Source organism: Emydura macquarii, unplaced genomic scaffold, assembly GCF_026122565.2.
Source record: "Emydura macquarii macquarii isolate MOO-44397 ecotype Brisbane River unplaced genomic scaffold, CSIRO-AGI_Emac_v2 contig_1790, whole genome shotgun sequence".
In the NCBI taxonomy this organism is placed as follows: Eukaryota; Metazoa; Chordata; order Testudines; family Chelidae; genus Emydura; species Emydura macquarii.
In genome coordinates this window covers 14,432,959-14,456,205 of record NW_027131927.1, presented here as the reverse complement: position 1 = coordinate 14,456,205, position 23,247 = coordinate 14,432,959, and the positions used below count along the sequence as shown (strand labels likewise).

Here is a 23,247-nt window from a genome sequence, read left to right as displayed (position 1 = left end):
GACTACGGGGGCTCTGAGCATTGTATAGGGCTATGTGGAGGGGCTGGAGCCTGGGGCTTTATGTAGGAGCTGGGGGGGGGGGGAGGTTCTGTATAGGGCTTTGTGCATGGGCCGAGGGTGGCTGGGTGCAGGCGAGGGAGCTGTGCGTGTACTGGGCAGGGGCTGGGGCCTTGCGGGCGCTGAGGCTGGGTGCTAGGCCCGGCCGGGCTCTGTGGTGGAGAGGCCGGGGCAGAGCTGAGCCCTGTGAGGGGCTGGGCTGGGGCGGGCTCTGCAGAGGCCCGGCCGGCGGAGGTGGGGCCGGCTCTGTGAGGGGCTGAGCTGGGCTGGGCTGAATGCAGGCGGGGCGGGGCGAGCTGGCGGGCCGGGGCGGTGCCGTGACCGAGACCGTCCCTCTGTCGCGCAGGCGGGGAAGCGCTGGCGGCTGGCGCAGGCACCGGCCGGGCTGCTGGGTTTCAGCGGGCCCTCCCTGATCCTCCTCCCGCTGCCGTTGGAGTCGGAGCCCGCCACGCGGTGAGAACCGGGCCCGGGCCGCTCCCGTTCGCGGGGAAGTGCGGGCGGCGGGCTCGGCCGCGCTGCCTGGGGAGGCGAGGCCCGGCCGCGTCCGTATCCCCTCCCCGCCGTGGCCGGGCTCGGGGAGGCCTGTGGAGACCGGCGGGGGGATTGTACTGATCGGTGTCTTTGCGGCCCCACGGCTGCCATGCCTGACCCCCACCGTGCCCATGGGGGGCTGGGTCGGGGGCAGGGGGTTCTGGAGGGCGTAAGAAGGGGTGTGTCGGGACTCGGTGAATGGGTTCTGGTGTGGAGGGAGTTTGGGGGGTGAGCTGAGGGGTGTAAGGATGAACGGGTGCTGGTGGGAGGTAGGGTTATAGGTGTTGGGGGGCGGGCATATAGGGAGCAATGTGATTGTGGTGGTTGTATGAGGAACTGATTTAGGCCTAGTTTTTCTGTGTGGGACACATGGGGTCACTTAGTCATTTATTTTCCATATAAAATATCACAACACTTGTAGACCTTTCTCCTTTTTTGTTTCCCGTTTTCACCCCCTCCCCCTCAACATTAGTGCCCTGAAATCCCACTCCATCAGCGGTAGCAGAAAATTTACCAAGTGTTTTACTGCCCTTACAGGTGTGTGCGTTACCTTTACAGTCAGCGGTCATCTCTGAGGTGTCTCATATTCAGACAGACCATTGTCCCCTTCATCTTTCCTCTCCTTTGATTTCTTGCTGCAGCAAAGAAGCCCTTCTGAACTCTGACCAGCAATCAGGAGTGGCTGAACCATATGCTGACCTCCCAATATATCTGAACTAATCAAATACCAGAATATTTGTGTGCTCTCCCCTTTAAGTAAGTGCCACAGTTTCATAGCACAAATTTTACACAATATCATTGTTTCCTACCAAATGATTAAGATTTCAATCTAATTCGTAGCACATATGTTCATATTGCAAGTGACAGCATAATTGTCTCTGCCTTCAAATTAGAGTGGATGCTTGCAGAGGCCTTTAATACATAAGGCAAATAGGGTGGTGGTGGAGTATGGGATTATAAACTTGATGGGGCGCACACTTCAGTTGTGTAGGACAGCAAAAATCCTGTAATTGGAGGTCACTGGCACCCTTGGTGGTTTCAACAAAATGATTAGATTACTGGACTAAGGCCATGTCTACACTAGCGAGTTTGCAGCGGCACTGCTGTACTGATGCAGCTGCACTGCTGTAAGCTCACTCGTACAGTTGCTCTGTGATGATGGGAGAGAGCTCTTCTATCAACATAATAAAACTACCTCACCGAGCGGTGGTAGCGATGTCAGCAGGAGAATCTCAGGTGCTGTGCACATTACTATTTATGACAGCAAAACTTGCGTCGCTCAGGGTTTTTTCACACCTCTGAGCAACATATGTTTTGCCGGCATAAGTAGTCGTGTAGACATGGCCAATTAGACTGAATTACCCTCTCACTCTGGTTATGATTTAGAATGGGGTAAGGCAAATGGGTGATGTCTTGGCTGCAGTTTTTGTGTAATGGTTTCGTTGGTGCATAGCACTGATGCTAAGCAATGGTGGGGGTATTAGTGTAGATTAGCTGCAGATATTTTTATTAGTCAGGCTGGCCATATCTCTAGTAAGTCTAGATGATACGGTGATGATAACCTTAAAGGTCAGTATGTGTTATTGCTTTTGCTGTTATCGCTGGTGGAGTGGCTCTTGTGCTGTAGTGACACGGAGATATTCACAGTGTGGAGAAGGCTCATTGGTGCAGTGTAAGGGGGAAACATATCAGGCAGAGCATTTGTGCGAAGTGCCATGTGCATTTATAGTTCTGTATAAATAATAATAATGGCTCTATGGATTAGATAACTCTGCTCTCTAGAGCTGTCAATCTGACAATTTTCAGGATTGCAAAAGTCAGAGCTGAACTCCTCACAAAAAAGTAGCTGTACTACTGTTTAATAATTAGCCACTAGTTCACTAGAGCATGATGGATGGTGTACCCAAGTTCTGAAGACAGTACGTTATTTCTGTCACATCTTCCTTTTTTAAATATGAATTTATGCTGGAGAAATAGTCTGTCTGGCAGCCCTGAAGTCCTCTATCCACAGAGAGGAAGGACAATCTTGTGATTGTCACCAGATTGGCTCTGGGGAGACCTAGGTCCAGTTCCTGTTCTTCTTTAATTCCTGTGTGGCCTTGGACAAGTCATTTAATCTGCCTTGTGTCTCAGTTGCCCATCTGTAAAACTGGGTAATGAAATACCCAACAATGGTTGTGAGGTTCTCAGTGCTGTTGTGGTGAGGGCCCTGAATGTATTTAGATGAGAGGTGCAGCACAGGTATTGGTGGTAATGCAAAGTCACTTCCCGTGACCCACAAGTTTGTCTTGTTTTTGATCTGAAGGGATTGCCTCTAGCCATCAGACAGTATTTCCATGTCCACTCAGTCCTTAGCTTCTTGGCTAAGACTGCTGACAAGGGAACTTACTACCACTAATTACAATGGTGAATTTTTCCAATGTAGACACTGGTCACTGGGAATCAGCTGCTTAACTTGTTTCACCTAGCCCACTGAATAGTTACTTAGTAACAAATGATACTTCAGTCATGACTAATCCTTTGGACTGGTAAATTACAGGTTAAAAAACCTTAATACTATAGATTTATCACCAGTGCCCTGTTTCTTCTCCTTCACACATGTCCTGAGAGTAAGAAGAATCCCAATTCCTCTGAATAAGGGTTTTCAGCGGACAAACTCATTCCTCTGTATGTCGTTTTGCAGAAATAGCTCAGTTTGTTTAAAAAAATCTTGCTTAAACTTGTGGGTAGGGTACAGTTAAAAACAAAAAGCTTACATTATCAATGCTGACATCTAGCTTTACCTTAAAAAGCAAACAAACAAAACTGCACCATCCAAACACCAAAACGGCAAATGTACACATTTTCAGGAGGCTTGCAGAAAGTAATGTCGGTCCAACTGTCCAGTAAGCTTATTTGTCTTCTGAAAGACACTCACCTGGATTTAATGAATTAAATGAGGACAGGGTTTAGTTACAGGAAAATATTTCTGGGTTTGTTTGAAAGCCAATTTAAAAATAATAGCATCCTTAAGGTTTCTTGTTGAATAAGGAGCTGTATCTGCTGCTGAATATAATGGGGTTATTGGCAGTGATTTTTTTTTTTTTTTTTTTTTTGTGACTACAAAGGGCACTGGAGGGAAACCTGGAATTCATATGCACGCTGGAGGAACAATGTCCAAGCGAGTTGTGTGTGGCATACGTAATCTTGGCAGAATTTGATGTTTGGTTTCATAATTTTGAAGGACATTATCGATGTTTATTTTTAAGCATTTTTTTTCGGTTATCAGTTTAAATGTTCACAGTTATGCAAAATTATGGGTTTTAAGCTTTTTTATTTTCACAGTTGCAGGAAATCCTGGGAGGGTCAGACAGTAATTTCTTAATGGTAATAGATGTTGAGATTCAGAAAGTTAAAGCTTTTTAACTCTTAAAACACATCAAAATATGCAAATTTAAATATCCTTAGGTCAAATTCTAAATCATCAAGCAGCATTTTCTTACTTTGCCTATCTGTAAATTTTGATTATTATAGATGGAAATAATTTTGGTCGGTTTGTGTGTGTGTGGTTAAATCGATTTTCACCAACATTTACTGATTAAAAATCAAATCCTTCCAGGTCTAGATATATCTGGAATCGGTTCTCATGTCTAGCCCAATCGTACTTCCTTGCTTTTTACACAAGACTGTTTGGGGATTTACAGGTACTAGGATATTATCCACTGAATGGTGAGTGATGGAGAGTGAGTCAGCCACCACCACCAGCACACCACCACAGAATAAGCAGCTGAGCTTTCTATAAAGGAGGAGAATATGAGTATATGTGACATCTTGTCTTTAAGGGCTGAGACCTACTGGCTCATCTATAAAGTTGCATGACATGGTCCCTGTATCCATAAACTGTGGACGCACAGTAATTCCTTAATTGGCAAAGAGTTGTTTATAATGGAAAATGAGTTACATGTTTTTTACCTCTGCATCCACCCTTGCAATTTCTTAGCTTACTGTAAAAATTCATTCTGCCTGAAATGCGGCATGAGTTATAATGTCTATGGGAGACAATTTTTAGAACATATGAAATTGATTGGGCTAATATTTTCTGGGTACTAGATTTCATTTTGTTCGTATGAGGGGGAGAAAAATCTTTTCACTTGAAAAGTCTGTAATAATTTCTTTGAAACCAAATCTCAAAAAAGGCTTGGCCTACGAACTGCTTATTTGCTTTATTCTTAGCTGATATCTAGTTTACAGTGTCAGAGGTGAGGTAGACATCTTAGATGTTACTGGCCATTGGACTAAAATGCCAGATAAATAGCATTAAAGTATGTTAGAAAAATAAAAAATATGAATCAAGAAATGTATGGATGTTGCAAACAAATGTGGTGGTGTTGGTGAAAATAAAAGTTCTGCTTATCTTTAAAGCATAATGTGATGCTTGTGTATTCTCAGCTCTTTGGTTAGGGGTTTGGAGCAGTTGGTTTGTTTTTTGAGCAATCTTCTTTTTCTTTTTTAATCAGAGATACAAGACAGAATATATGGTTTTGTTTGATTTACTTTTGTTAGATATTCTATGAGGCATGTTAGAATGCATTTGAGGAATAGAACAGATACAAATTTAACCTTTGAACCAGCGACTTTAACAGACGTTTCTTTGAAATGAATCTATTTCTATAGCATTTGACAGGAAAACTGTTCAGACCTTCTGGGCATCTGAGTATAAGCTGTTGATAGAAAGGGTTTGTAGCCTTTCTGTTGGAGCTCTTATCACAATATTGACATCTGGTACTTTTAAGTGCAGTGCACTTTAATCACTCTCAGAACATAGGAAATTGAATTGAATGTGTCATCTAATGACGACCATAGGAATTGCCATTTTGGATCACACCAATGGTCCATCTAGTTAAGTATCCTGTCTCTGATAGGCGCTACTACCAGATCTTTCATAGGAACATGCAGTGATTCCCAAACTGGGTAATTGTGGAATAACCTGCCCAGAGGGAAGTTTCTTTTTAACTTAATCACTTAGTGGTGAATTTATGCCCTGAATCCAGTGTATTTTTTGTCCTATCTAATGTAACTATATGTTTTTATTCATAAAACTGTCTAATCCTTTTTGAATCCTACCAAGTTCTTGGCCTTTAGTTGTGGTTAAATGTGGTGTTTTAAAAAAAATTTCTGTCATAAACTTGAATTTCTGTAAAGGCTTTCTATTTTCAGTATTTCCTATTTTATTCTTTATACATCCTAATACTTTGGGTTTTTTACTTCTGCTGTGCATTGGCTGTCATTATGTGGTACCAGTATCTGTTTCCCAGAAGTGTAAATGAGCGATTCAGATGATTTCTTCCAGTTATTCTTTATAACCATTCAGATCCACAGAACCTTTCTTTAATAATAATAGTAATAATAATAATAATAATAACAATAAAATGTAAAGCTATTAATACTTAGTGAAAACGTACATGCACAAAGCCAGGAAATTCAAAGTTATGCTTCTCTTATCTGGCGTAACTTGGACATGTTGCAGTAAGTTAACATCTACATTATGAAGATGTCAGTTTCAGCTCCAGAGTACAGGTTGAGTTTTGCACTTAAAGCAAGGTTTCTGTCCATTTATTATAAGAGGACAGACTTAAAACTGCATTGAGATCCCTAACTTTTGGTTTCTTGACTCTTGTGTGTTTCAACTTTTAGATATATAACACTGCATCAGTTCACAGATTTATTTTGTTTTTTTAAAGGCTGGAAGGAACAATTATGATTTTGTTTGACCTTCAAATCAGTGGGTTTTTTTTGTATTTCATCTATACTTAATTTATTTCTGATGTGACTAAGAAAACTATAGTAGGTATTTATAAAGTTGCTTCCTTTGTAAGCATGTTCTATTCGTTTTATCATTCTTTTTTTTTTTCCTAGCACAAACACATTATATCATATCATGGCAACAGATTCTATGGAGATCGATGATGCTTTATACAGGTGAGAATGTCATACCTGATATGCCACTGTAAGGTATATTGTTGATATTGCTGCATGTAGGTACACATTGCTGTAACATTAATACCAGGATTAATACCAGGATTTTGAGGGAGCTCTATTTGTGCATCCTTTTGATACTTAATTATGTTGTGTTTCTTGTATGTAGTCGGCAGAGGTATGTTCTTGGAGATACAGCAATGCAGAAGATGGCGCAGTCCCATGTGTTCCTGAGTGGCATGGGTGGGCTTGGTGTGGAAATTGGTAAGTTTAAATAGCACTTATTTTTAAAAAATGAATAATTTGTATGTGCCCACCAGAAATACATTAAAGGTATATTTAAAAAAATAAATTTAGTGTACATTGAGTGAATATATGTACAACATATGTACATAGAGCAGAATCACAATATGGAATATAGAAATATAGATTTTTTTTGTAGCTAGGTGCTGTAAAGCATTTTTAAATACATTTGCACTGCTATTTATTCTGTTAAATTGAGAAATTATTGGGTGAAATTCTTTGGCCTATGTTATGCAGGAGGTCAGACTAGATCATCATAATGGTCCCTTCTAGCCTTAATCTATGAATTTATACAATTAAATAATCTGAAACTACAGGCCATATTCTCATTTGATGAGTGGTGCAGAGTTGTTAGAATTTGGCCCTACCTGGCCATCTGAGAATTCCCGTGGCACGGGGGACCTCTTAATTGGTACCTCTGCTTTGGATGGGAAGAGTCACGTCAACGGATTGCTTCTGTTGCCTGTCAACTGTCATCTGGGATTATGGTCCCTTCTGTTGACCTTACTTGGAGTTTTATTTGACACCAGACTTGGGCACAGAGCCTTTTTAAATGGTAATGATAGCCCTTTCTTCTATTAGATGTAATAATGCTTGTTGGATGGAGGGTTGCCAGAAAACAAATGTAGCTCACAAGTGAGGGGTAAAAAGCTTCTTTTGCATTCTCTGAGATTTCGATGAAGGAGATTAATTGAGAAGTTATTCAGACAGATGTGTGACTGCTGCAAGCTGTGAAATTTTTATGTAAATAGAAGGAATGAGCGATTTCACTCCTGGCAGGTAACTTTTACATCACTTAGAGTTTTACATTCAATCCTGTAAATGTTCACCTTTTTATTTTTGTCTTTCAGCTAAGAATGTAGTTCTAGCTGGAATAAAGGTATGTAAATCAGTTTTGTTGTAAGAGGAATTGCTATAAATTTCCTTTTAGTTAAGTAACATTTTCATTTTTGCAGTGACTGGAAACGTTCTTGTTCAGGGATCAAATGATTGAGGAATCTATAGTTTTATCATGAGGTTCTGATAAGACAAGCTGTACTTGTTCCTGAAGTACGTTTTGATACTTTCCTTAGTCTGCATCTCATAGGAGGGCCCCTTTGAAAAAGAACTCTGAAATACACCATTTAATAAAGATGAGTCACCAATGAATTGGATATACTATTATGTTGGCAACACTGACCTTTGGTAAAGTAACTGGTATTTTGAGTTTTAAACAGTTTTTCTATTCTGAGCTATACCATGTCATGACACTTCAGGCCCTGAGCGCATTGTGATTAAACTGTTAACTTTTTCTAATGTGGTTTAAATCCTCTTACTCTTCATTCATGCTATCAGGCATAATAGTTAGGCAGAAGTATTTTTAAACTGCTTTTCCCCAGAAGATTCCTTTGCACTTTTAAAAGTCTACTCAGTATCAGTGAATGCAATGCATCAAAAGCCAGCATCAGTTTCTCTGAAGGCATTCTTATGCAGCCAGGTTAAGGCTGTGAAATAACACCCATGGGGAACATACCTCGTCAGGCATTCCAGGTCTTGGAATAATAACCATTTCTTGTGGGTGGGGGAGGGAATCTTCCATTTTTGGTGGAAAAATATTGCAGTGACAGCTTATTTACATATTTTTTTACCACTTACAGTGAGTGGCTATGAATAATCAAGTGTCATACCTTAAACAAGTGGTGTTATTGTCATGTTATATGCTGAGCAAAGTGTTGAAATGCAAACATATTCTCTCAAACTGGATTATTTATTTAGTGGCAGTAGGAGAAGGTGTGGAGTCTATTGTTTTTAATTAAAGCAGTACATTTGGCACTTCTGTTCAGCCCACTTAGTTTTACTGCAGTATTAGTCCTTAAGAATCTCAGTATTGAACGTGATGCGTATTCTGGAACGTACCATGGCTATGTGCATTTCTCTCAATTAATGTTCCATGATTTTTTGGTTTTAACACTCCCCTCCTGAACCCCTTTGAAGGCTCTCACGGTTCACGATACCAAGCAGTGCAAGACATGGGATTTGGGAACCAACTTCTTCATCCGTGAAGATGATGTTATAAATCTAAGGAACAGGTCAGTATAGTTATTTAGATATGTCTGAGCAATCTACTGTCCATCACTTGTGCATAACTATAATGTTATTTTTTCCACTGGTTGTGACATTTTATGTTGTATATTTAGTGTGCGTTACACCTTGTTCTGTTGGACTCATTGTCTTTGAGCACAGTGCCCAGATAAAGGGAGAGCATTCTAAAGTGGGATTGAGTCCTGTTTGCTCAGTGTATCTGACTTCCCACAGCTAGCAGCATGTAAGCAGTGATTGTTACCTTGTCGATTTATTAATGAAAGAGGAGAAATGCATTTCTTTTCCATCTTGCCAAGGTTGGCTGAAGAAAGCCAATAATCACCTTATTTGTAATCTTCCACTCTCCCAAAGCAAATATTAAAAAGTACTAGTGGTCAGACTAAATCTTGCTATCCGGAATCTGGTTGATGGAGCCAAAGTTATCAGAGCTATCAGAGTTATCTATGGTAGATTATTTTAAATGTGAAGATGTGAGTATTCATTTTCAGTGAGTAAGTATTTATCGTAAAAGAAAACTATCAAGAAATAAGGGTTCTGGGAATTGATTTGAGTATGCCATTGAACTTTCGGAATTAGTCATGTTAACAATACAGTTGATGAATGGATGAAAATCAGAAAGCCATTGTTTCAGAGCTGAGGCTACGCTTCCTCACATCGCAGAGCTCAACCCATATGTCCATGTTGCATCATCGACTGCACCACTTGATGAAACAACAGACATCTCCTTTCTAAAACAGTATCAGGTATGTAGCAGTCATATAAAGCAACTGTGCAACATTCTACCTGACCAGAGTGAGTAATTTTTCCTTTTTTGTCTGAAGCGAAATAAAAACCCCCAATCCATTTTTTCACCACGTTAAAAAGAATAGAAAGAGGTATTGTGCCTGGACTGGTAAAAATTTTAACAAAAATTTTGCAAGATTGAAAGAACATTTTCCTGACATTGAAATCAAAGCTGTCAGTAAATAGTTAAATGTCAGATTGTTCCACAATCTAAATTCAAAGACCGAGAATAGCAAAGATTACAGTTTCTACTGTAGAGCTGGCCTGGCTGTGTTGTACAACTTGTATTCTATCATATACACTTTATAACAAGCTGTGATATTATTGAGCTACATATTTAACCTGAAAAAGTAGGAATGGAAAATCCTACATATATGCAATGCGATCAAATGAATGAAGCAGTGGCAGTGAAGTCCTACATTTTTAAAAGCATGTTTGCATGTTGCTGTGAGCTTGCAGTTTGGGCATGCACCAACACTTGGAGTGTGTACAAGTCATTTGCATTAGAACATACAAGACTGTGCACATTTTCTTTAAAAAACAAAGAAGCCAACATTGTTTGTACTTCCTATCTTTATGGCTTTAACCTTGAATGTTTGTATTAACATGGTTTTCTTGAATGTAATGTCTTTTTTTCTTTAAAACAGATACTCCTTGTGATTAATACAAGCACTAATACTAAAAATAGTCTGAGTTAGGCTTTGAACCTCACCACTTGCAGGAGGGGTTATTAGACAGTGCAGGAGGAGTGAATTCTCACCTTTGCTGTCACTGTTGTCTGGAGATGCTTCTGCAAGACTGTGTTAATAGAGCAGAAGCACATCTGTTCAAATTGTGGTGGCTAAACTTGTTCAACAGAGGCTTTCTTACACCCACACTCTAAAAGGAAAGATGTATCTCTTTTTTCTTACTGGCTTTCAACAATACCTAGAGATTATTTCTTGTATCTTTTTGTCAACAGTGTGTCATATTGACTGAAACGAGGCTGTCGCTGCAGAAGAAGATTAATGGTTTTTGCCGTGCTCAACACCCCCCTATTAAGGTAATGCTAAACTGTGGTAGTCTTGTTGGTCTAGATCATCCTGTGTTGATCCATATTATGGAGGATTCTTCCTTCATCTCCCTCTTTACACAGAAGTATGAAATGCGAAATGCTGCCTCCACCTCATCTTGCCCTCCACAAAGCCCATTTTGTTGGTATACAGCAGGCTTCATGGAGATGTTATTTTTTATGGCCCTGCACCTGGATTTTTGGGTAGATGTCCAAGTGGGAGGTAGAAGAACTTGTAGCTGTATTATCTCTTTCTGGGTACACCACAGCCTGGTGGAAAGAGCTGTTAGAAAAGGAGTACAAAGGTTTCACAGCTTTAAAGTCAAGTGCTGAATCTGATCCTGAATGAATTTGCAAAGACCAAGTACAAGAGAGGGGAAACATATTTTTCATTAGTTTTGTTGTGTGATGATGTGCCGTCTCTGATTCCAGTTGTATGTGCTCATTTAGAAAGATTGATATAGGACCAAATTCTGTCTTTTTGGCACAGTATCTGTTGGCTTCAATACAATATGCAGAGTGGAATTTGCACCTAAATTAATAACATTGGATAGTATCTTTAGGTATCAAGAGAACACTTCTTTTTTGTGCACAATTAAGAATGTTCATAGTTTTACCTTCTTTTACAGTTTATCAGTGCAGATGTGTATGGAATATGGTCACGTTTGTTTTGTGACTTTGGTGATGAATTTGAAGTGCTGGATACTACAGGAGAGGAACCAAAGGAAATCTTCATTTCAAACATAACACAAGTAAGAGCTAGAAATCATGCTGCCATGATTAGACTTGTTTGTTTATGATCTACACTTAACTTGATGTCATCTGCCTGTAATGTGGTAACTCTGGAATGCTGCATCTGATTAGTTCCAGAATTTCAGGGAATGGCCTAGGCATCAAGTGGACAGAATCCTAATTTGGTGAAAACTGGAAAGGAGAAGTAGAGCCCCTCACACATAGAGCCCTTTGCATCTGGTTAGCAGACTGAGCAGGGTCAGCTACCTCTGTAATTGTGTATAGATCACAGAACTGGTTGATGGCAGCCATTAAGAGCTTTCAGTATAATGATACCCCCACCCATCTCAGCTTTGCTCATCATACCAATACAGTTTATAATATATGACTGCATGACTTCTCTCCCAGACAGAAAGAAAAGAAATAAGATGGGGAAGGGTAAGAAATGGGAGGAGGAAAGGAGAGTCCTGGTATGGGGGTGAGAGGAAGAGTGGGTGCACAGAGCCCTTGGCATGGGGGAGGGGATGGGCAGGGGTTGCAGGGAAACCCTGAAGTAGAGGGGCATGGTAGGGTTGGCACACAGAGGGCTTGTTGAGGGGAGTGCAGGGATGCAAGAAGCCCCTGGTGTGTGCAAAGAGCTCAGCATACCGAATCTGTGACCCTGTAGTTGTTCGCTAGGTATCTGTATTGTGGCACCTAGAATCCAGAGGGGCCTCGTGCTCCTAGGCACGGAACAAACATATAATAGAAGACCATCCCAGCCCAACAAAGCTTACGCTCTAAATAGACCAGGCAGACAAAAGGGAGGGAACAGAACATAACTTATAAGCAGGGTGATGGCTTTTGCAGTGTCATGTTAATTCCACAATTTTTTCCCTTTTATTTGTTTAAAAATTTTGGGGTACATTTTTGTTTTGTTTTGTTTTTACCTCTCAAACTCTGGTTAAAGCGTTGATTGGGCTGGAGTTCTATTTTCTAAGTTTTGTTTTATAACAGGGCTACAGTACAGTGATCAATGATGTTATATGTATAACACAGGGTTCATACTGGTGCAATATCGATCACATTAAAACTAGTCCCTATTTTGCAGATGAACCCCCTCTAAACAGCATAAGATTTCCTGGTGATATGTACAGGAGGAGGGATACAGTGAGCTTGGCCAAGGGAAAACTCTATACATTTAAATAATAAAACATTCTGTTTTATGGGTGAGGGAAACCAAGTTCTTCAAGGAGTCTTTCTGGGTTCAGGAGTGCAGAACTGAAGAGATGAATTAGGAGTTTGGTGTGGAAAGGGGCAAAGCGCAGAGGTTTTTATTTTTATTGTTCCCAGGGTTTATTGGACTAAAGTTTCCGAAGCACTGTACTTCTGTCCAGGGAACTCAAGAGTTTTTTCCAGCATCTGTTAGGGAATAGTATTTTGATAAATTCAGATAGGTAAGACCAGTTTTGGGTACATAATTCTGGAGTAAAGACCTTTTTTAGGGAAAGGAAGGAGCGTGTAGGCAAGTGTTTTTCACGGCCTGTTTTAAGTCATGGCTTGCACGCTGCAGTCAGCCCTCTTTGCAGTTTTGCTTTAGTAATAAAGTTGTTAGCAGCTAGGTAACAAAGCCCTGCTCCTACCTCTTCTCCATGTTTAGTTGCTTCTGAGGTTACAATCTCAGGATGTTCAGCTGTTTTCTACCTTGCTAACTTTGTAGTTGATTCCATTTTCAGTCAAACCCTGGAATTGTCACTTGCCTTGAAAATCATCCTCACAAGCTTGAAACGGGACAGTGCTTAACCTTTCGGGAAGTTAATGGAATGTCTTGCTTAAATGGCTCCACACAGCAAATAACAGGTAAGCCTTGTATTTATTGTTTTACTTGTGCAAAAAGAACACTTTTCATTGGTAGATGTGTGCATTTTCCCTCACTTGCAGCAGGAAGAGTGTAAATACACTGGTGCAGATCAATACAGAATTCAAGTATCTCCTGTTTGTAGAGCTTTGCTTGGTGGTCTGCTAGATTAGAATAGGCAGAGATGGTGTGACAGGATTTTTTTGTATGAAGAGGTCAGAACTACTGGTTTTGAGATCATCTATAATGTTTGGACACCTGATGATTTTAGCGTTCAGTCTTTAATAGTAGCCTAGAAACATAGAGCGCATATTGCATCTAAATCTCAGCCAGTCACACACATTTAATTACACTGTAAATTTGTTAAAGTAATTTTTGAGGTAAAATTTAAGTTCTGAAGGGGAAATTTACTGCACAGTTGTGCCAAATTATTTCAAGTCTGTTCTGTAGTTCTTTACCGGGGTCCTCCAAATGATGGTATTTAATTTTTTGTGGTAACAGCTAGCTATGTTAATATCATGTAGGTCGTGTAGTGCAAAGTTTCTTGGGCAACATCATATCCTAACTATATTAGAGGTTGGCACTATAAATACAGAGCATAGAGTCCAGTAATGCTGGTGATGAAATGTCTATCTTGTTTTGAGCTCTTCTGAACTCTCCTGAATGCTTCTATTCTTTTCCTCCTAACTTCCCTGGTTATCCCCAATTCCCCTTCCTGTCTTTGGTTTCCAGTTTGCTAATGTACCCTGATGCTTAAGGCTACAGTTTTGGCACTGAGATCATGGAAATCACGCAATTGAATTAAGTCCTTAATCTTGGAAATGAATGTCAAACCTCATTTGATTAGGCTCCCAAATGGTATAGCATTGTTACTTGATGCATGGGATCACAGCACCACTCAGGTTTGGCCTGTCAGCCCCGATGGAGATGGAGGAGCAGACAGGCCAAATCTGAGTGGCACTGTGACCCCATGTGCCAGGTCTCAATGCCCCTGGCTGTAAGCCAGGCCTAGCCCTGTGGTGAATATAGGGTGAGTGGATGGGTTTGCTGTTCAAACCGCTCCTGTCCTCCCACCCCCGCTTCACCTTTCAGCACACCCACTATACTCTTGTGTGTGTCGATGTAGCGAAAACTGTATTATTTGGTGACCTTTCCATGACTTCTTGTTTTTTCCCCCACACCTCTGCCTTGTCCCAAAATCGTAACCTTACTGGTGCTCATTCCCTAACAATATTCTTCCCTAACTAAATGGTGTTCTGATTAACGAGTTTTTGAAAAAGGCGTTTTTGCCCTTAAGTGCTCCAGCTGCTTTGCAAAAGTTCCTGCCTCTGTTTTCATGTTGTTCTGCCATGGGCCTGAGCTTGGATGATAGTGCAAAATTCAGTGACTATTGATTGGGCTAAATTGTTTTGCTCTAATTGTCCATTCCCGGGGGAAATGAATAGTTCAGATATCCTGTTCCATAGAGTATTATGGACCAACTGATAACAGGAGTTCTTTATACTTTAAAAGGGTGTGTGGGGGTGTGTGTTTCTGTATAACAGATTATTTTAAACTAATGCTTTAGGCTCATATCTGGGGAAAAAACATGAAATTTTGAAAAATGGGTAAACTACACTGACCATCATGGTTTTGTAATAGGGTTGAAATACAGCAATTGCAACCTGAAAAGAAGCAATGAGAGAGTAGAAGTATTAGCAGAAATAATATCCGTTTCTGAGAAATGGAATTACTGAATGTACCTAAGCTGGTTATTGCATGACATTGTCACCAAAATAATGTTTAACCTTTTATCTTTTCAGTGGTGTCACCTTATTCTTTCAGCATTGGGAATACTTCAGATATGGACTCTTACTTGCATGGAGGCATAGCTGTCCAAGTAAAGACACCGAAAATATTTTGCTTTGTAAGTGTTTTTTCGATGCAGCATATTTTTCTTCTAAATGGAAGTGTGTTTTTTAAAAAGTGGATTGAGAATTGAGTGGTTACATATAGGAAGATATAAAAGGATGGATGGACCCGGTAACTTTTTGGCTGACATGGTAACCCCATATGCTAAGAAAAATAGTCATTTCATTATATAACTGCGGAGAAGCTTGAAACCTTCAACTTAAATTTGTTACTCATCAGACCAGTAAATCTGAATGTTTGATAAGCTTCCTGCTAACCCTAGCACAAAGAGATGCTATAAGAATATCTCTTGGCTGGGATGTACAGTATGTAGTGCTCTTAGTGGCATACTGAGAGAACAAGCCTATAGAATCACATTTCAGATATTGGAATATATATAGCATTTCCACTGATAACTCTGCATGACGTCACTTGTGTTGTAGCAAGCCTAAATTACTAACACACGTCGCTAGAAGTGAAAGGTTAGTGCCCATTACCCATCCCCCCCACTCTTCTTTTAAATCATTTGTTTAGTCTGGGTTCTACACCATTTTTTTTTTTTTTTTTTTGCATAGAAGCTTAACTGCTCAACTGTTCTCTGCTTTTATTGTTTCTGATCCCATCATTAGGTGGGGGATGGTGGCTAGATGGTGCAATGGATCAGAGGCTTATCACCTGTGGAGACCTGGGTTCAAATTTTGGACTTTCCCTTGCTTAGGATTCCAAGAGCTCCTAATGGACAACCAGAAATAGCATTTCATATGTTGGGAGATCCATCCTTTAAGCCACCACTTGATGATACACAAGTGCATTTATCTAGTCTCTCCTTGTGCATTTACAAAACCACCGCACAACTGGCTGCTGGTGTAGAATCACCAATAACTGATAGGCAGGGGTATTGCTAGAATAAGTATAGCCAATTGGATATCAAATGTGGCTGAAAACATCAGTTGTAGGAAATCTTTGAGTGAACATAATAATACATTAATTTCTGTAGCATTAGTGAAATGACGAGTACTAGAGATGAGAACCCTGAAAAGTAGATATGTGCAGCTTTCAGTGCTTCATGTGTGGGGATAGAGATCAGCTACTGTTGTTTGCTTACTATTTTGTTGTCCCATTCATTGCTCCATGATAGAACAGAATATGTATGTAGATGGGTGTAATACATTCTGTACAGGAAATCTTTTTTTCTTTCTAGGAACGACTAGAGAAGCAGTTAACAAACCCAACTTACCTTGTTGCAGATTTTAGCAAACCTGAGGTATTTAGCATGTGGATTTTTTGTTTTGTTTTTAAGACTAAATATCCCATAATTGTGCAATACGAAGCTGCATATCAATCTAATTTTGTATGTTGTTGTAATGGTTGAATGTCGGTGCACTTGGAAGTATGGAGTAGGAAGGAGAAGGGGGTCTCAATGTGAACATGGTAATGTAAAATGTACGTTTTGGCCTATTGTTGTAAAAGTTTTTGGCCCAGAAGCCCTGTTGGGGATTTAGTGGGAAAATATAAGAGCTAAATTCAGTAACCTGTTAAGAATTCTCATTTTTTTAATAATATATATAAAACAAATTTAAAATATGGGAGTGTAAAGCTTGCAGAGCATTGGTTTCTAGTTTTAGTGGTGTTTGAGTGGCTGCTAAAATTATATTACAATTGAAATGTGGAAATTAAAAAAAAAAAATCTAACTTCAAGGTACAATATTTTATGATTGGCTAGGGCTGCTAACCAATGGTTTCTGCCACTTGAAACCTGAGAGCTCACTGGTGAAAATCTTTAATTTCTACCTATCCAAGATATTGAATGTTAAAACTGCCTCATTAATACTTGAATCTACTGTCGTCTTCCTACCACTGATTTAGTAACATGCTATGGACCACAGACTGGCATAACATTTAATCCCATTTAAATGATGAATCAAAATGTTTGCACTGGGGATTCCAGCCCACGCTGCGTTATTTTCCTCTTTTTGTCTGGGGCTTTCCCTTCCTTACAACTAGTGTTTGGCTTTTGTATTGGAGAATGTAACTGCCATTTACTTTAGTAGGTAATGGAAAGCCTTGCATTCATGTATTAAATGTTGAAATTGAGATTATTTCTTTAGTGGGCCCCAAACAACTTGATTTTTTTTGTCTTGTTGTTGAACTCTGCAGTGTGACATGTAATGAATAGTTAATATATGAAACAGACATTGTGAAGTACCTAATACATAATATTTAATCTTTATTATTGTTGTAATCTTGGGCATATTTCTCAGTTCATAAATCTGTCCTGAAACCACTTATTAACAAATACAGAAAAGAGAACCTATAACAATGTAAATTTAATTTTTATTTAGTTGCTGAGACAAATAACCCTGTTTTAAAAACCCGCTTAGCTTTTTGAATTTTATGCCCTACTGCTATAGCAAGAGCAGAAATTAGCAAACTCTTTTGTTAGAGCTGTGCTGTTAACTTTAACCTTCATCTGCGATCCAGCAAGAAGATAACTAACAAAACTTTCAGAACTCTGTGGAAAAATGTTTGCCATCTAGAAAAAGGACCAAAATGGAGGGGAAAAGGGAAGCTTAAACTTAACTATAAAAAAAATATTTGGCAGTGTCCTCTGTGGGTTTGTGTACACAGTGTGACAGTGTGTACAAGAGAGGTTTAAACTGTAAAGTGCTCTAACGTGTTGTGCTCTAACAGCTTTGGGTAGACCCTGTTGATGCACTCTGAAAGGTTCCCAGAGTATGCTAACATAGTTCTTTTTCAAACGGGACTGCATCAGTGTGCTCTAGTTACCTTTTAAAGTGTATCAGCAGGGTCTACACAAGGCAATTAGAGTGCAACACTTTAGAGCACTCTACAGCTTACACCCCTCTGGTGTGCATTGCAGCACAATGTAAATAAGCCCTCAGTTAGCCATTGATTGCTTCTGTGTAAAATCAGACATTTTCTCTTCGTTAACAGGCACCTTTGCAAATTCACACTGCCATGCTTGCATTGAACCGGTTCCAGGAAAACTTTGGTCGCTTGCCGAACATTGGGTAATGTCATTATAATACTGTGTATTTAGTTTATCTTCTGATGCTTAATTTGTTTCATTTCCAGTATCAGACTGTTGCAGAAGAATGTGATGACTTGTGTTGTTGGTCAGATACCTGGAGTTTTTCATCTCTAGGTCATGAGTTCAAATCAAAGCCAGTTTAGTAGTGATAGAAAGTAACACTCTCTTACTAGCTATTCAGTGGCATATCCATAATGAGTTTGGCCTTAGTCCATGATGCTTTTAAAAACCACCCCATAATTTGGCACAGTCTGGCCACTCTCTGACTTGTTGTCAGTCTCAGCAGGAGAGGCCAGATATCTAACTATTTTTTCTTGTAGTTCCTGTATGTCATGGTGGTTTCACATTGATGGAGCAGAGCAGGGAAGCTTGCACTGCCACTGCATTATGTGGTACCGTAGGTCTTGCTTGAATAAACAGAGGGTTTTCATCTTTACCTTTCACCAACAATAAATTCACACAATTAAGTCTCTGTACACATACAAACATAAGTAGCCATTAGGAACTTGACACCTCACTTTGACTTCAGGTATTTTTCCTAAGATTATGTTGTCAGATATAATTTGTGTAGATATATTCAGTAGACACTTATTTTTTAACTAAATATTACACTTTTAAACAGATTTTAAGATATATTTTCAACACTTTTACAGTAAAAAACTAGACAAATTTCTTGAGCTTGCTTCCTGACTTTTTGCATTTAAGGGGGTTAGGAACTTGTTTTTCTGTGTCCATATTCATGGAAAAAATTCCTTACTATTAAACTTTCATTGCTGTTTTTGTCCTGGGCTTTAGATGCCTTCAAGATGTTGAGGAAATGTTGAAAATAGCAGTATCCATAAGTGAAACACTGGAAAGCAAAGTGAGTAGCTCTTAGCTAAGTAGCAGTTACTCTATGGTGTTGTATTGGTGGTTATAATGTGAATGTGATTAACACTCTTACAAGCCTGATTATAGATCATTTTAAATACATGCATACCAGCCTTGCATTAGTTTCTGGCCCTTGATCCAGTTTTAGTTGGTATTCTTTTGATGTACAAGTTGGCAGTGCAAGGGCTACATATGTAGCACTGCTCTGCAGCTACGCTTTTATCTAATTCGCCTTGTGTATATGAGAGCAATTTGAGGGCTTTATATTTTTCATGACGGCAGCGTTGTGGTGGGGGTTATGCAAAGTGAGATCATACCACTTTCAGCCTGAACACAATGGGCCAGATCTTTAGCTAGTGTAAACTGGTGTATCTCCATTGGGGAAGAGCCCTAAATCTGAGCGTGCCTCTTAAATGGCATTGTTATATGAATGGTGACTTCTGTATATCATTTTCAGTGCTCCCTTAGGAGCTGTTGTCCCTTCCCATTGAAAATGATTTTTGTACTTAGTTGAAATTAACATGGATTTTAAAAAGAACTTAAAACTTGGAGCCTGATGTTCTCCTGCTGCAGGAGGACATGCCAGAAAAGAGAAAGTTGCATCCTTTCCTCAGTGAGGGTTTGGCCTCATGCAGGCTGGAAACTGCCTGGAGTCTTAAGATGGAAACCAGGCTCCATTGCCCTTGGATCCTGAGTCTTGTGTGGTTCTGAGCTGTGTAGGGTGGTCTCTAGAAACCTCTTTCCGCTGTTTGCTTTCACCTGCATGTTTGACCCATGTTTGGTGTAGCAGTTTAGGAGGCATAGAGAGCAGGAGCTCTTGCTGATTAAAACGTGGTTAAATCCAATATGGGTTTCGTTTTGGAAATCTGGGTGGCTAATAGATGATCTGGCCTCACAGTGGCTGCTCCCCAGTTCCTCTTGGCCCTGGAACCCCCATGTGGTATTCCTGCAGGCCCGTTAGGAGAATTTTCTGCAGAACTGCAACTCCCCACATTAGGTACAGCTGTTTTTGTGCACCTGTATTCATGAACAGTCCAGGGCTCAGAATCAGGACCATATAGCAGGGGCTGTTGAGTCTGAAAAATATCTGAGCCCAAGGTCCATTAGACCATCTATCCATTGCAGCTGCAACTTGGAGCAGAAAATAAAAGGAAATCAAAGGTGTTGAGCAAATAAATCAAAAACTGACAAGCCCCTTTTCAAATTCTCTCTACTTAATACCTTTCAGTTCCATGGAAAAGTTACCTCATTGTTCTAGCCAGACACTTACACTAGACTTCTCAAAACCACTGTTAGCCCCAAGCAATGCAGATGTCTTAGTCTTTGAACATATCCGCTAAAACAAAACTTCTAGCATGTCATGTCCCTTCTTGATGTTGTCATGTCTAAGAGCAGCAGGCCTTCTCTCAGGATTATAGGGCCTAATTCCTTAGTCTATAGGGCTTTAGCCACTTCAGTGTCTCTTTCCCTGTAGGAAAACCACATCTGTTGGCTCCATTGTCAGAAGAGTTGGATGATATTAAAAGCCACGCTGAGTTGAATGGGTATGCAGACTTGAAGTACCGTCATTTCTAGAAGTGGTACCTTTGAGTCACAGTTGACTGTGCCGTTCCTGTTTTGTGGATAAAAAATACATGTCCTTGCCTGGCTGATAGCACTATCTCACAAGCACAGAAAATTTTTAATTTTAATTTCTGGGAGAAATTTTGTAAAATTGTATATATTGTGGATTATCTTTCAGCCTCAGGTGAATGAAGACATAGTGAAATGGCTCTCAAGAACGGCTCAGGGATTTCTACCTCCCCTTGCTGCAACAGTAGGTGGTGTTGCTAGCCAAGAAGTCTTGAAAGCAGTAACAGGAAAATTTTCTCCTTTGCAGCAGTGGGTAAGGTTTTCTTCTCTGTTCTGATGTTTAGCTTTATTAATATATGGGAGCGGATATGAAAGTTGTTTCCACATGCTGAAATTGAAGGCAAGCATAGACACTTACTGTTGTTGCTGTCTATGTGATGGTATAATATATGAGCTACGCTAACTTGAACTACTGTAGATAAGAGTGGTGCTGTTAAGGATCCTGGAACTGGCCTCTAGATACACTCAGATCCTCATTGGGAAGTACTTTCAAAAGGACTGGATAAGTGATGTAACTATCTTAGGTCAGAAGAGACATCTGAATGCTATGAGCTACCAGCTTTTTCTCTGGCATAAATGTTTATTTTCAAAGTCATTATAAACTTTTAGAAGCCAGGAAGTTAATGATGCTATATAATCTTATATTGGCCGTAGAGATTTAGCCTTTGTCTTTCAGATTTAATTCTCCTGATTTTCATGGCTACATACTGTACACAGAAAGTGTGCATTCCTAACTGTCTCCTTCTCAATCAAATTAATGCATACATTTATCTGAAATCTTTAAATAGATTTTCACGTGATCAGATTATTTTTTTCCCTTTAGCTGTATATTGATGCGTTAGACATCGTTTTATCTCTAGACAAGACCGGTTGTGAAGAATTCCTCCCAAGGTAAAGCTGAAATATTCTAAATGTAATAGTGTTTTATGTATGGAGTCACTTGTGGGCATGCAATCCAAGTTTTAAGATTCTAACCTAATAATACTTTCGTACATACTTGAACTATATTTTTTAAAATCTGTTAGAAGAAGTGTTCCCTAAGTGGCATATCATTTTTAACATGAGACTGTATGGGTTGTGGGGAACTTTTTACCTTGTTATCTTAGTGAATATTGAAGCATAATATTTACCATTTATCATATGTAAGTTATCACTGTTGCCAATCTGTTGTTTTCCCTTTTTGTCTGAATATGTCTGCACAGGGGAGATAAATATGATGCCTTGAGGGTTTGTATTGGAGAGTCTCTGTGCCAAAAGCTGCATAAATTGAATGTTTTCTTGGTAAGTATGATTTATGATATGAAGTCATGTGTTATGTGAACTGTCATATATTATGGGGCAAGTAATTATAATTGCCCTCAAATTAGCCAGTGCTGCAGTGATTACATGAATAATTGGAGAGAGAAACATTCAAAAGTAAAAGTAGATTCTCAGTAATACACACTAATGTCTCAGATCCATTGTAAATTACCGAATTGTGTAAATGATGCCTTGAAGTTTGCAAGGAGCTCTGTTCAATGAGATGCTGCCCATGTAGACTTCCTTGAAGATCAGGGTCTTAGTGAGCAAAGGAATAAAAATAAAATATAAAAAGAATGCATTGCGAAATTAGTTTTTTTAGAATGACAGTACTGTTTTCTTTATGGTGCTTCATAATGTCCTAAATGTAAAGGTACTGCAGTTGTATATAATAAACAAGTCTTATTAATACGAGAGGTATCAAATCCTCAGAGAAAATCTTGTAGCAAGAAGTGAAGAGTGATTTGGATAAAATCTATTGGTAGTTGTCCAGAAAAGGTCATCTAACCAGACTAACTGGGGGTAAACTTTAATGGTAGTATTAATAAGATGTCCACTGCTTTGGTTTCTGGGTCTACTTTTCATAAAACAGCTCTGAATATAATCTCTCCTGCTTTGCAATCCATCAAAGCAGCCAACCTCATTTTCCTCAGGGGATCCATGGAAGTAGCTAGAAGCTATTATAAAAAATGTCAGGCGTTATGTTATTGAAAAGACATCTGAATTTTGAATTTTACCTGGATGTTTACTGTAACTTGCATACTTTTTAAGCTAGTCTTATGTTATGATGAATTTCCTTCCTGTTTTTTGTAGTGATAGAAATGAATGATGGCTTTGACCACTTTAAATGTATTTTCTTTAGGTTGGGTGTGGAGCAATAGGCTGTGAAATGTTAAAAAATTTTGCACTTCTTGGTGTTGGTACTGGCCAAGACAAAGGCATGGTAAGTTTTATGCACCCATTGGCTTGTCATTATGTATGTAAACAATAATACAAGACATGGTATTCTGGTGTATTGTAGATATGACATGCTTTGGCTGTATTGGAAACTATGAGATAAAAGTGGTGATGGTATGCAGAGAGAGGTGTGCTTGTCTCATTTTTTCCTCTTTAAAAGAGGGTTATTTATAATGAAAACCAGTTTAAATACCCTCTGATACATATTTTAAATAA

At 39.5% G+C, this 23,247-nt stretch overlaps 1 protein-coding gene across 2 annotated transcripts in view; it reads left to right on the top strand.

Annotated features, from left to right (window-relative positions):
• The first annotated feature begins 378 nt into the window (after positions 1-378).
• The window catches only part of UBA6 (ubiquitin like modifier activating enzyme 6), a 48,083-nt gene continuing 25,214 nt past the window's right edge, over positions 379-23,247 (top strand). The window contains exons 1-18 of one of the 2 annotated variants that reach the window (XM_067556911.1): positions 379-510; positions 1,230-1,344; positions 6,484-6,546; positions 6,713-6,807; positions 7,698-7,726; positions 8,821-8,915; positions 9,560-9,671; positions 10,673-10,753; positions 11,392-11,514; positions 13,210-13,333; positions 15,134-15,237; positions 16,423-16,485; positions 18,177-18,253; positions 19,069-19,135; positions 20,885-21,028; positions 21,599-21,666; positions 21,978-22,056; positions 22,937-23,017. In XM_067556911.1, the coding sequence (XP_067413012.1) occupies positions 6,506-6,546; positions 6,713-6,807; positions 7,698-7,726; positions 8,821-8,915; positions 9,560-9,671; positions 10,673-10,753; positions 11,392-11,514; positions 13,210-13,333; positions 15,134-15,237; positions 16,423-16,485; positions 18,177-18,253; positions 19,069-19,135; positions 20,885-21,028; positions 21,599-21,666; positions 21,978-22,056; positions 22,937-23,017 (1,383 nt within the window). In that variant the 5' untranslated portion in view covers positions 379-510; positions 1,230-1,344; positions 6,484-6,505. Of the gene's footprint in view, positions 511-926; positions 1,345-6,483; positions 6,547-6,712; positions 6,808-7,697; positions 7,727-8,820; positions 8,916-9,559; positions 9,672-10,672; positions 10,754-11,391; positions 11,515-13,209; positions 13,334-15,133; positions 15,238-16,422; positions 16,486-18,176; positions 18,254-19,068; positions 19,136-20,884; positions 21,029-21,598; positions 21,667-21,977; positions 22,057-22,936; positions 23,018-23,247 lie in introns of those variants that run through there. The other variant, XM_067556912.1, reaches the window with a different exon arrangement.